The sequence below is a fragment of the Hemicordylus capensis genome, chromosome 3 (assembly GCF_027244095.1).
Source record: "Hemicordylus capensis ecotype Gifberg chromosome 3, rHemCap1.1.pri, whole genome shotgun sequence".
Lineage (NCBI taxonomy): Eukaryota > Metazoa > Chordata > Lepidosauria > Squamata > Cordylidae > Hemicordylus > Hemicordylus capensis.
In genome coordinates this window covers 321,820,644-321,834,072 of record NC_069659.1, presented here as the reverse complement: position 1 = coordinate 321,834,072, position 13,429 = coordinate 321,820,644, and the positions used below count along the sequence as shown (strand labels likewise).

Below are 13,429 nucleotides of genomic sequence, written 5' to 3'. Positions count from 1 at the left end.
TACAGGCTTGAAGTGATTGAAGCCATGTGGTAAGTTAAGACACCAGATTTATGGGCAGGAGAGCTCTATAGGTTCTTTTACCTCTCAAGATAGGTACAAGCATCTACCACAGACCCTAAAGACCTGGGCTGACATGATTTTGCAGCCCTCTGGTGATGGAAGCAGGGCTGAGAGTCCACCAGAAGCCTTCAGCGTCCCTGCACGGAAGACTTTTTTGTGCAGCTGAGCAGGCATGGAGAGGGAGTGATGTTCACATCTCCACCCCCTCCAGAAGCCCTTTCCATTTATAGACATCTCTTCCTGAGGTGACCCTCCAAAGCTCCCTCTCCACTTCTGCTTGGATGTGCAAAGATGCCTTCAGCACAGGCATGCAGACAGCTTCTTGGGCCCACAGCGGATCATGCCAGCCCCAGGATTTACCTTGGCAGGAACTGATATTGGCAGGAGCTGATATACCTTGGCAGGTAAGATATTCCCCTCAGGGGATGGAGCCGCTCTGGGAAGAGCAGAAGGTTCCATGTTCCCTCCCTGGCATCTCCAAGATAGGGCTGAGAGAGATTCCTGCCTGCAGCCTTGGAGAAGCCGCTGCCAGTCTGTGAAGACAATTCTGAGCTAGATAGACAAATGGTCTGACTCAGTATATGGCAGCTTCATGTGTTCCATATGATATTGCTCGAAAGCAATAATAGGCCACAGCCATGGGGTAGCCATTATTTGTGCTCATAAACCTCTACCCCAATGCAGACCTCTGTGTAGTTATCAGAGCTTTCATACATCCACAAGGTTATCAGAGCTTAGCCCTGTTTGATACATGCTGTGGGGCAGCACTCTTCTCCCCACCCCACTGGGAAATGGGTGCTTCAGGCATTTCCTCAAAAATTGGAGGGTGGTGGGGGAGAGATCCACAACCAGGTGTTTGCATGGAACATCCAGTTCATCTTAGAGCCCTTTCAGCCATTCAGAATTTGTAGATCCTTAATATGTGAGCAGGAGTGGCATGTTCTCTGCCTAAACTGCATGCATGCATTTGAACATCCCAGAGTTAGAGGTTCCCAATGAATTTGGATTTCCTCAGTGTGTGAGCATGCATTCTCAGTTGTAGCTCCGGTGGAATTCCCTACCACTGAGGTCAATTAAGCACCCTACTTGCTTGTATTTAGACAAAGTTTAAAATTATAGCTGTTCCAAGAAGCTTTTAGAAGCCGAAAATAAGTTGTGTTTTCAGATGAAATTCTTGCTATCCTGGCAACCCTCTGACCATCTGAATTGTTTTCAGTGCTTTCTCATAATTGTGAGGTTTTCATTCTACTTTTGTAGTTTGTTTTTAGCGATTGTTGTTAATTGTGCTTTCAGTTCACCTTGGAAGCTGCCTTGAATTTCTGGAAAACGGCACGGTAGAAATCTTTTAAAAGAAAAAATAAAATAAAATGTAGTGGCTGACATACTGTGCAACGTCCCACTGATCGAAGAGTGGGGCATGTGCACTGGTTCTGTTTGATTCCAAAGCCTGTTGATGCTGCTAGCAAACTCAGAGAGCCTCTGTGACTTCTGTATCATCGCTGCAGCAACACTTCTCCCATTGGGAAAGATCGGAGGAGGGTAACTACAGCATGGATGTGTTGAGACTGTTCCCCCTCACCCCCATGTGTGTATATATATACACACATACACACATTTTTATATATCTTAGAATAACATGACAAACAATATTCAAACTTTAAAAAAAATTAAGAAAGAGAAGTTTTATTAGGGCAATTTAACTTTATTTTTTTCCATACAGCTAGGTCAACTATAGCAGTAATAATAAAATAAGCATAAAAACAAATTGCAGCCCAGGACAGAGTACATAATTTGGAGCAACTACAAGCAAATTTAAGTCTGTGATTACATAATAGTAAAAACCAAGCACATCTGTCCTTTCAGCAGATGAAAGTTGCAGGGTTGCAAGGAAGTGCAACATTACTAATTCATTAGTGAGAATTACCAGATAGAATAAAGATCTAATTGCCTTTTCCCCTCCCATCACCCTTCACTTTGGCTTCATATATTACATGGTTTCTCACATGTTTTAGGTTAAAATGGCAAATTTGATAGGGTATTGTGGTGGGTTTTTTTCACCTGCTAAAAGAACAGGATCACTACAGCAATAAAAATAACTACATAACAACTATAGCTATGAAGTTCTGTTTTGGTTTGCCTGTTGATGACTTTTTAAAGTGTGTGTGTGTGTGTGTGTGTGTAAGTCAATATATCTCTCTGTTTGTGTGCTTGTGTATGTGTGTGAGTGTTGGTGTGTGAATAATAAAACCACTGAAATTTGTCGGAAACTGGTTTGAATAGAATATATATCTTATATATATATATATTTTTAAAATCTCTCTTTCTCTCTTCTTTGATACTTTAAACATGCAGTAGTTGTTTTTGAGTAATGTATGATATAATTGAACCATGGTTTCCCTTTAATGGTTTGAAGTACCTGTTCATTTGAAATTTTATTTTTAAAAAAATATTTTTTGTTTAAGGTAATGATCTTCAGGCAGATTTGGACCAGTGCAGCTTTTGTCAGTCATGAGAACTGGGAAGCATGGCCTGTCTTTCCAGCTGAAAGAATCCTGGCAAACTAGAAGCTGTTCACATAAAGCAAAGCAACTTTTTCCAAGGGGTATGGAGTGCTAACTCTGTGCCACTTTTTGCAAGCAATTTTGTTCAGCCTGTCATTTTTATTAGCCTTAACAAAACTCCTTGTATTTATAGACATTTTTATTCAAAATAAGATCTTACTATTATACAGGTTTCTCTCTTTTTTTTTTGACTATATACAGAAGTGCAAAAGGTCAACCTTCTCTCTATACTTTCCCACATGCTAAAACTGCAGCATAATCAACCCTCAAGAGTTTGCACACGCACTCACACATATTATAATTCTTGTTATACGTAAACTTTTGAGTATTTGGATTATCAACAAAAAAGTCCCTTGATCTATTGATTATGCAGCTTATTTATAACAAGGCCTGATATTCAGGGATTTCAAAAAATATTTAAACAATATTTTAAACATTTGAAATGGATACAGTAGAAAATAAATTTTATTCTAATATCTAGGAACTAGATTTTCTTTATAATTAATTACAAACAAAATAAATCATCAAAATATTACTCAGTTGTCTGCCAGGATTGTTGCAATAGCAACAACTTAACTTCTTACTTAGCAATGATTATATAAGATATCCATATAAAAGATCTTTTGTTCTTTTAATGAAAACTAGACAAGAACTAACAATGACTGATATTCTTACATTGTAATAATAAATCAGTAAAATATAAATCATTTAGTTAACAATAATACGAATATTCATGACACTACATGTAAATTCAAAACTGCATATGCTATGAAGAAAAAAACTTTTTAATTTTTTCCATATTTTGAAAAATTCATCAGTAAAATCTAATAAAACAAAATTCTATAAACTGAAATGGCATTTATCTGGTAATAGAAAATGAAAATGATCTAATAAATGTAAGAAATAAAAACTACTATCCTAATGAGGGAAAAAAATAAGTAGTATTTGCTAATGTAAGTAAAATACAATAACATGTGAAGTCACCTATACTTTCTTAACACGATTGAAATTACATTGGTATGGGTTTTAACCCGTAATGTAATAATCTAAGGCTTTAATAGATGTACAGTACAATCAGTAAAATCAACACATCATTCTTTTCTTTTTAAACTAGAAAGCATCTCTCAAGCATAAAAACTTGCAAGTAAACTTGGAAGTATGGAAAGTTCTAGAACTGAACTCTCGCCTCTCCCATTCCACTCTATACTACCAGTGACCTGGCCCCCACCTCAGCAACCTCTAGCTTTGCTGAACAGAGCAAAATATATTCTGTACTAGCTGCAACATCCAAACCACAAAAAAGGATTTCCTTTGGATGAATCCATTCTTAAAAACTTGAATGCACATCTATTTTTGTTTTGTTTCATTTTTGTAAAGGCTTTCTAAGGCTATAAGCAGTTAATCTGAACAGAAGAAATCACATATAAAACTCACCCCAATATTTAACCCACCCGATGCCTATTCTAATTAACATCTCCATTTAAGTCATTATTTTGGTTTTGTCATGCATCTGATGTCAGTGCTTCTCTTGTGATTAGAGTCACTCCTCTTGAAGTGTGTGACTTTGAAGTGATGCATTTGAGCAGAAAGCGAAACCCACCTCTTGCAATGCATTTAGAGTCTCACGGACTTTTGACAGAGGTTAGAAACTTGAAGTAAAAGAAAACTCTCCAAACGTTTTGCTAATAGTGTCTCAGAAATGGCTTTTCCCTTAAAAAAAAAACACCCAAACATGTATATTGTGCGTTATACAGTATAGTTTGCATAACTATTACAACTACAATTGATTATAATAATTTATATAGGCTTATATATCTCATATCTGTTAGAATAATCTATATGTCTAGGGTTGGTCTTTCTTTCTTTCTTTCTTTGTGGTTCTTTTTTCATTTTTCTTGTGCTGTCTTAACTAAGGTAAAAGTGGCCATTTCTGAGACAGCTTTGGTTTGAAAAAGAAGGGTGCCCTTTGACTGATAAGCTACTAGCAAAACAAGCAGGGGGGAAATGTGGCTCTTAAAGTAACACTGCAGAAATAATACTCTACTTTGATTACAGTCTATGGCACTTCATGAGAATCTCTAACAACATGGTACTTAAAGCCATTGATGTGCTTTAAAAATATACATAGTTGTTTGTTTTTTTTAAACTTGGCACATTCATCTCTGTCAGATACCTCTTTTACCACTTCTTACAATCTATTACATTTAAAAATATTACTCTTAGAACAAAAAAAGAAAAAAATTATACTGTGCATGCACGCTCTTGTCTATAATGGCAATTTTAAATACAAGGTGCACCTTTTGTTATTTGTAAACCTTGAAAGAAATAAACTTACTTAAAAAATTATATCTTGGTCTACAGACGTACCAATACATAATAGATCTATGGCTACATCACAGTCTGTCTTTTCAAGATGATGTACATGATTACGTAGGAAAGAGTCTAGCAATGCATACTTCAGGTTGTATGCACTGCATACCTGTGTGCTAGAAAAGATAGACAATGCTGTAGTCTTTAGACAATATGATCACCTCAACACAAATATCGATTCAATGTACAAAGTATATAGGCAACAGTGTGCAGTGGATTTCCAAGTTGTCATTTCATCTTGTTAACATGCAATATGTGGATGTCTTACTGCTGAGGAAATTTGGGTGCTGTTATTTGATGGTATATACATTATGGCTAATGACCTGTCCTGTTTCTTCATTCAACCACACTGTCCTCTTTTCTCTTATATGATCTATCCAAAAGAAGCGGAAGAAGAGGAAGAAGAAGAAGTTGTTAAACTTTTTATTTATTTAACCCCACTTTTCTTTTCTTAAAAAAAATCGATGCTATTCAATTAGAACAATTTAACACTCCCCATACAATGCAATAAAACATAGCATATTTATACTTAACAGTATAAAACAACCAATATTTTAATAAATAAGAGCACAAAATCCCTGTTGACATAGGGCTAAGGTGAATGGGAAGCATCTTCAACACTGTATTGCCCTCAAACTTTGGGCTGGGGTGGTGAAAATATTCTCTCTCTCTCTCTCTCTCTCTCTCTCTCTCTCTCTCTCTCTCTCTCTCACACACACACACACACACACACACACACACACACACACACACACACCCCTATTCAGAATGCCGAAGTGAGGGGAAGCAGCCCTTTCTCTACTGTAGATGCCACAGCATGGGGAAAACCAGCCGGATCCTAGCCAATGGACAGTGAATGAGAAATAGGCTGTGCATGAGCTCAGTTTGGAGGCTGCCACAGGGCTTCAGAGGGCCTCCAGCTGATTCAGCACTTTAACAGCATGTTGGGCCTCAATCTGGCCCTTCCAAAACAACATCTGTGAATTGGGTCCATTGCCCAAGGGGACACCAAACACTTTCCCAACTCCTGCAATCAGTCAGAAGGGGCAAGAATTTCTCTATTTTTAACTTCACTTTGTTTCTGGTGGTGAGAGAGTGGCAGCTGCTACTGCTTGATTTTCACAATGGCATCTGGATTCCCCCCGCCCTTTGCTGGTGCTCCTGGGAACTGTAGTTTTTTCAGAGCCTGCAGCAATGGCCACAACTCCAAAAAAGACTACAGTTCTCAGGAACATCTGTGCCTCTCATAGGATCTTCAGTGGGATTTAAAAACAAAACAAAACAAAAACAAAACACACCCGCATCTGGGAATTTTTTCGAAAGTCAAACTTGGCAGCCACTGTTCCCTCACTGGGAGAAAAATAGACAAATTAAAAATAGAGAAATCCTTTCCTCTCCTGCCTGGTAAGGATCAGGGATGTGTGAACAGTTCGAGGGGGGTCCGGTTCTACGTCGAACCAGTAAAAAACTTTGCAACCCCCCTGGACCAAACTGAACTGGAGGGGGGGTGTTCTAAGGGGTGCTGGACTGAACTGGTCTGGTCAGGTTCGAGTCCGGTTTGGATTCGAACCGAACTGGGCTAGCTGGTTCTGTGCCCATCCCTAGTAAGTATGGGGTAGGGGGATTTTGTTGGTGCTATTTGGATCTGAATAGCATCAGAATTTGGACCAATTCAGCATGATTCAGCCTGAAGAAGTTGGTGGCTCTGTTGCGCCAAACCAGCCAGATCTGAATTTATGCAGAGCCCCAATGAGTACTTGCAAGGAACTCCCCCTGCCACCCAAAATAACTACTCCCACACAGTCATCCCACTGTGTGCTGACTGTCGAAGTGAGGCAAAGGGCACTCTGGCTGCTGTCACAAGACAAAAGAACAATGGCATGGGGTAGTTTTTTATATCATTGTTCTCTGTTGTAAATTGATTTGGAGATCATTGACTAAAAGGGGAGGGGACACATGTATGTATACATACTTAGCACCAAAGGTGATATTATTGTTATTTATGGCAAAAAGTTCTTTAACACATAAAACTGAGATGTTATATACTGAACACACACAACTTGAAGTAAGAAGAGGGAGAATTCTGGACAGCCTTTAAATGAAAGAGCAGATCTTACTCCAAGAATGGAGGAGGAGATGGTGGGAGAACTATTACTGATGCCTGACAGACTGCACAATGTTATATGCATGTTGCAATGTAATGTTTGTGCAGCAGCACTCTTGAGCAAGCACAACAATTGTGCACATGCAGTTCTGTGACAGTACAGCCATTATTTCCACTGCACAACTCTCCGCAATATTTGCTCTTGTGCAACTGCACCGACATTACATTGCAATGTGCATACAACACTGTGCATGATGTCAGCCAATTATTCAACTATTCTGGTTAAATGAAGACCTGACATAGGGCAAAATCAGTACTAAACTAAATCACAACTCGAAATCAAATGCAGGAACAAAAAGCTGTCTTGCGAGTTTAGTCAAGTGAAATTTTTATTGTGAAGACACGACATACAGTAAAGTGAAGCTGCAGTTCGAGCTGAATTTATGGAACTATCAGTTGAGTTTACAGTCTCTGACATTTCCTCACAGCTTCTGTCACAGTAACACACACAATTTAACACAATTTGATGGTCTGCGCCGAAGAAAGACGATTAGATTGGTGACTCTCTGTTCTCAATCACATCAGAGGAGTCTTAGGGCTGAACATGTTAAAAGAGCATTATGCTTTCTGCTTGCTGAAGAATGAGCACATTTTGCAGCTGCCGCGGTGGAATAACACAGTGACTTCAACACTGCCGGCATTATGTAAGAAAGGGCTCTAATGCCCACCAAAAGCCCCATTAAAAGTTTCCATTACAACAAATGAGGCATGCTGCAGTTGTGCAACACTACACAGAATGCAAGTTCCAGGTTGAGCGCAGCAAGCAAGCACAAAAGCTTTGCGCTGGTGCAGCGTCCTTCTGCATATGGTCCATTACTCTGAACTTGTCAGAGGAAGTGGTTAAAATTAGTAAACTTTAGCCCTCTAGCTGTTCTTGGACTACAGTTGCCATAATCCTTGACTATTGGCGACTGTGGCTGGGGATGATGGTAGCTGTAATCCAACACAACAGCTGGAGCACTGAAGCCTGCCATAACTCCATTTCACTGGGTGTGCCTTATTTCCTCAGCAGACACTTTGAAACAGAGTTTGCAGAATGTTCCCTATATTTCTTATAGATTATTTTTAGCATTCACACTATGGCCTGATAAATACATTACTGCTGTAGCATGGGATCTCTCCCACATGGTCTACTCCTATGTTGCACCAGCAACATCTATAAAGAGTAGCATACCAGTAGTTGTATGAATTGGGTAACTGATGTGGTTACTTCCTAGCTTAATGCTGGCACGGGAAGAAATCACATGAACTGCTTGATGTGTGTGGTTCTTCTGTTGCGGTGTGAAAGAGGGCTGCGTGGAAGCAGATCCCAGTCTGGGAAAATAGAACATTATCTGCATCCTTGTTCTAGAAGGACAAAAAGTAAACCTAGAAGAGTGCAATTAAAATGTGAGCAAAACACAAATTACTTACTGTTTGATGATTGAATGTCTACATCTGTGTAACATACTTGTGGCTAGTCAGATGTTCGGCAGATATTATGGGTATCTATTACAAAATAAAATAAATGTAAACTGTGAGTAATATTTTCAATATCAATGCCACATTTTATTAAGGAATATGAACATTGCTCAGATGAAAGACGGTGAACTTCTATATTGTAGCTATATGTTAACAAAACCATAGGTACAGTAGCAACATATGCAACCAATGAAAACGTTCCAGTAAGCATTATTTTGACCAATGTTAAGTAAATATTATTGATTGTTTAGAAAGAAAGTTAACAATTAAAAGTTCATGCAGTGCAGTACTATCAAAAGACCTGTTTGTTGGCCTACACAGAATTAGGTGGTTTGGGGTGTTTCAGAAATTTGGCTTCAGAAGGTTTAGTAATCTTCTAATCAATGCACTTTTCAGTCTTGATTTCAGGATGGTTTGAACCCAGATTTTTGAAACTGACTCAGTTCTGCAGTTAAACTAAGCTGATTTTCAGATGAAAGGCATGTCAGAGTGAGGTCCAGAAACCTAGAACGGCAGTACGCGTAACACGTACTTCCAGAGATGGGTAGAAAACATCTCAGGTACATAGCCCATATGCCTAAAAACTTTATCACTGTTTACATCCCTACACAGGTACAGCATATTGACATTTTGGGTTCTAGCCAGAGAAAATTAGCCATGACTAGGTCCAATTGCAATTAACACACCTTAAGTTAGTACCGACTAACCAGTCCCTTTGATTTCCAAAAATTCTTAGTCATGACTAACTTTCTTGGATGCAGGCCTTTGGCACCTAGGAATCTGAAATATTTTTCCACTCCTGCCCTGGGATAATTCTAATGAGGGTACTAGGATTATCTCCTTGCTCCTGAAATCTGAAGGAGAGGCTCTACTCTGTGTTCCAGTTTTTGCTCAAGTAAAATCAGGAAGGCAGTGAGCTGCCTTTGCCACTGTGTGGTGTCTACTCTATGCAGTCCACAAAAGGGACAGAAAATTTTGTTTCTGAAGGTGTTTGCCGGTGGTTGCGAACTGGAGACTATTCAGATGGACTATATGTTTGCCTAGTCATTTTATTGCTATTATTGTGCTATTGTTTTTGCTGCTGTCTTACTGCCTTTATTAATTGTATTTGGGCAGATAATAAAGCTATGCACATGTGCAGCCCTACCTAGATTAGGCAAGCCCTTCCTGGGTAGGGCTGCTCATTTGCAGTGCTGGGATCAATCCCAGTCCAGGTGCTACTTTCCCCACAAACCTGGGTTTTGTACCCAGGCTTTTACCTGGATTAAAGGTGCAAGTACACCCTTTACCCCAGGTACGGGGTCGTATGTATGAGGTCATGGGCATGTAGCCCAAGCATACAAAGAGTTGGGCACCTAGAGCACCCAACTCCTGGGGGAATCCCCCCAAAGCACCATTCATTGTGAGATTCCTGGAAGCCAGGACAAGCCTGGGCCTTCAGACATCCACGCTGCTCCATGCAGTGCAGATTGTGTGAGCTGAAGAGACATTCAACAGTCATCTGGGGGGAAGGTAGGTGAAACTCTGCCTTCCCCCTCACCTCCCACCCAGTCGTGAGTATAGTTTTAATGTGTTTTAAAAGACTAGGAGGTCTTTCACACAATCGAAAACTGTGTTCTACCCAGGTTTGGGAGCTGTGTGTGCTCCCAATTTTTGATTGTGTAGGTAAGAAGAAAATCTGGTTAGAAGTGATGGTGTGGAATCAAGGTAGGAGGCAAAGCTACTCAGCTTTTCCTCCTACCTTGCTTCCACATAATCACCTCTACCCACGTTTTCCTCCTGCTTTGCTTCCACACAACTGAAAATCAGGAGCACACACAGCTCCCAAAGCTGGGTAGAACATAGTTTTTGATTGTGTGAATGACCTCTATAAATAAATGTTCAAAAGTGCTTTAAAACTGTGAATTAAACTTAAGTGTTGGCATCTGTGATTAAACTTTGTCCACAGTTGTCTCATTTTCCATAGCAGCCTTTTTTGTAACCATGGAAACCCCATCTTGATAGAAAACCTAGGAAGAGGAGCTGTGATTGCAGTAAGTGCTTCTTCACTGTTAGTAACAGAAGGCAAAAGTTATCCAGGGTGCTCTGTTCTTTCATAGGTGGTAATGGGAATCCCATGTATAGAGCTGTGGTTCATAACCACTGAATACAGAAAAATGTTCAGGGGGTAGAGCAATTCCCCGTGATGAAAGACTATAACACCTGGGCCTTTTTAGTTTAGAAAGAAGGCTATTAAGGGAGGAGATGGTAGAGGTGTATAAAATTATGCACAGTGTGGGCCAAGTGGTGAGAGATAGGTTTTTCTCCCTCTCACTATTAGAACCCAGGGTCATCTGTTGAAGCTAAATGCTGGGAGATGAAAAAGAAATTATTTCTTTACACAATGAAGTCATTCACACAATCAAAAACTATGTACTACCCAGGTTTGGGAGCTGTGTGTGCTCCAAATTTTCAGTTGTGTCGGTGCAAACAACTAGGTAAGGAGGGAAAGGTGAGTGCATGGAATCAAGGTAGGAGGAAAAGCTACCTGGTTTTTCCTCCTACCTAGATTCCACACAACCACCTCTCCCTCTTTCTACCTAGTTGTTTGCACCCACACAACTGAAAATTGGGAGCACACACAGCTCCCTAACTTTGGCAGGACACAGTTTTTGAATATCTGAATGACCTCAATGTGTAGTTAAACTATGAGGTTCTACACATGACCCATGTGTAGAGCCTGCAGGGCTTCTGTGGGGAGAGCGGGCTTGACCCGCTCTCCCTGCAGATGATCCAGTGCTGAGCGCTGGGCAGCTGGATTGCCTGCCCACATGACTACTGGCTCCATCATGGAGCCAGTAGCATAGATGGGGATCGGGGGCCACCTGCCCCCCCCCGGAAATCACAACATGCCCCTTATGAATGTGCGGGACATGCTGGGGAGACCCCTTTGGTCAGGAGGTTTGTTGTAGCCTCCTGGTCGGTGGTCTACTTGTGTGTTGTCATGCCGTGTTGTTGTGTGTTGACGTGGCGCAGAGCCACGGCGCAGTGGCACACAATCTCCTAAATTGGGTTAAATCTGCTAAATGGGGTTAGCAGAGCACTCGCTCCACTAACCTTGTTTAAGAGGAGGGGTGTTTTGTGGGGTTAGCTGCCCGGAGCTGCGTGGCTCCCATGGCAGCACATGGCCAGGGGGAATTGGGCTAGGATCCCTTAACCCGGTCCTCCTCATCATGAGAATAGCCTCTATGAATTCACTGCCACCAGATGTTGCGATGCCCACTAATCTAGATGGTTTTAAGAAGGAATTGGACAAATTCGTATCGGGCTATCAATGGCTTTTAGCCTTGACAGCTGTATGTTTCTCCCAGGATCAGAGGTGGTAAGCTCCTGAATACCAGGTGCAAGGGAATACCAATGGGAAAGAGAGAGTGCTCTCTTTCCCCCACTTGTGGGATTCCTAGGTATAACTGGCTGGCCACTGTGTGACCCTAGATGCTGGACTAGATGGGCCTTTGGCCTGATCTGTCAGGGCTTTTTCTTATGACACAAATGACTTGGCCTTCTCAAGATATGGTCTCAACAAGATAGCTTCACTGTAAAGTGAAACTTTACATTTAGAAATATATCCATTGCATTTAAAAGATAACTGTGAAACTGGTTCAGCTTGGACACAGAAGAAACAGGCTCACAAAAAGCCAGACCCTGCAACATGAACTTTTGCTCAAAAATGCAAACTTTACATACTTTGTTACCTTGCACTAGATCATTGCATACACCAGAAGAAAAAGATCGTAGAAGACGACTTCAGTTAAGCCAACCTCAAGGCCTTAGTAGCTTATTCTCCCCTCACCCCTCATGCTTACTTTTCAGGAATCCATTCATACATTTCTACAGCATTTTTGCACAGAAATGTGCCACAAGTGTAATGAAGCTTTTCGTACCATTGGTTTTCTACTGCAGCAGGAGGAGATGTTGTACCCAGCTGTGTAGAAGCTTCAAGGGTAGTGCTGTCGAAACAGACCAAGGACCTTCAGCACCAGTCAGGGAAGATGAAGGGCCAGATCTTAAGGCCTTCTGCAAGCATGCACATTGCGCTTTGCGGCATTACAACATGCCAGCATTACTTACGCACTATATACATATATGGCTTATATATGTATATATGGAGGGTTGACTGCGGAACTTGACTGGAGTGTGTTATGAAGATCCAGAGTGGATACATATGAAATGGTCAGATTGTACACAAAAGGAATCACCAGAATCTGAGTCAAGCAAGTCATGGGGTCTTCAAAATACTGAAAAATTACAGAGTAACCTGTGGGAGGGAAGAGGATTTTGCCAGCAGTTTTGTGATTCTCAGGGCAAAAGTGGGTGATTAAAGAAAAAGAATATTAAGGTGACCCAGTTGTTCACTAGCTGGTTCCTACTAAACCTGGCAAGAAGTTTCTGATCTATTAGTATTTGGGGCTGCTAAAAAAAGTGGTATTTTATATATGCACATAAAGGTGCGTGCTTGTTTGTGTATGCTGGACATGGCAGCCATGTTTGGTTCTCAGCATACAGAAAGGGTGTACACCTGACATGTGACATAACATGATTTGTCTTTTATTCATTCATTCATTCATTCATTCAATTTTTATACCGCCCCTCCAAAAAGGCTCAGGGCAGTTTTAAGGGCATCATTATGCACAAGGAATGATGAACGTGGAAACCTGAGACTCACGATGGCTATACTGCCTGCTTGTGTGGTGGGGATCATCATGCAGAAGCAGAAAAAGCAGCTGCCAGGGTCAGAGCACACAGACAGAACTGCCCTGGACACGGCCTGTAT

The 13,429-nt window shown here is 40.8% G+C and overlaps 1 protein-coding gene across 17 annotated transcripts in view; it reads right to left on the bottom strand.

Annotated features, from left to right (window-relative positions):
* Positions 1-1,727: 1,727 nt before the first annotated feature.
* Positions 1,728-13,429, bottom strand: part of MBNL1 (muscleblind like splicing regulator 1) — a 243,927-nt gene continuing 232,225 nt past the window's right edge. For all 17 annotated transcript variants that reach the window (XM_053307259.1, XM_053307253.1, XM_053307261.1 and 14 more), the window contains 2 exons: positions 8,569-8,643; positions 1,728-5,364 (listed from right to left, as the gene is read on the bottom strand). In XM_053307259.1, coding sequence (XP_053163234.1) covers positions 8,587-8,643 — 57 coding nt within the window. In that variant the 3' untranslated portion in view covers positions 1,728-5,364; positions 8,569-8,586. The remainder of the gene's footprint in view (positions 5,365-8,568; positions 8,644-13,429) is intronic.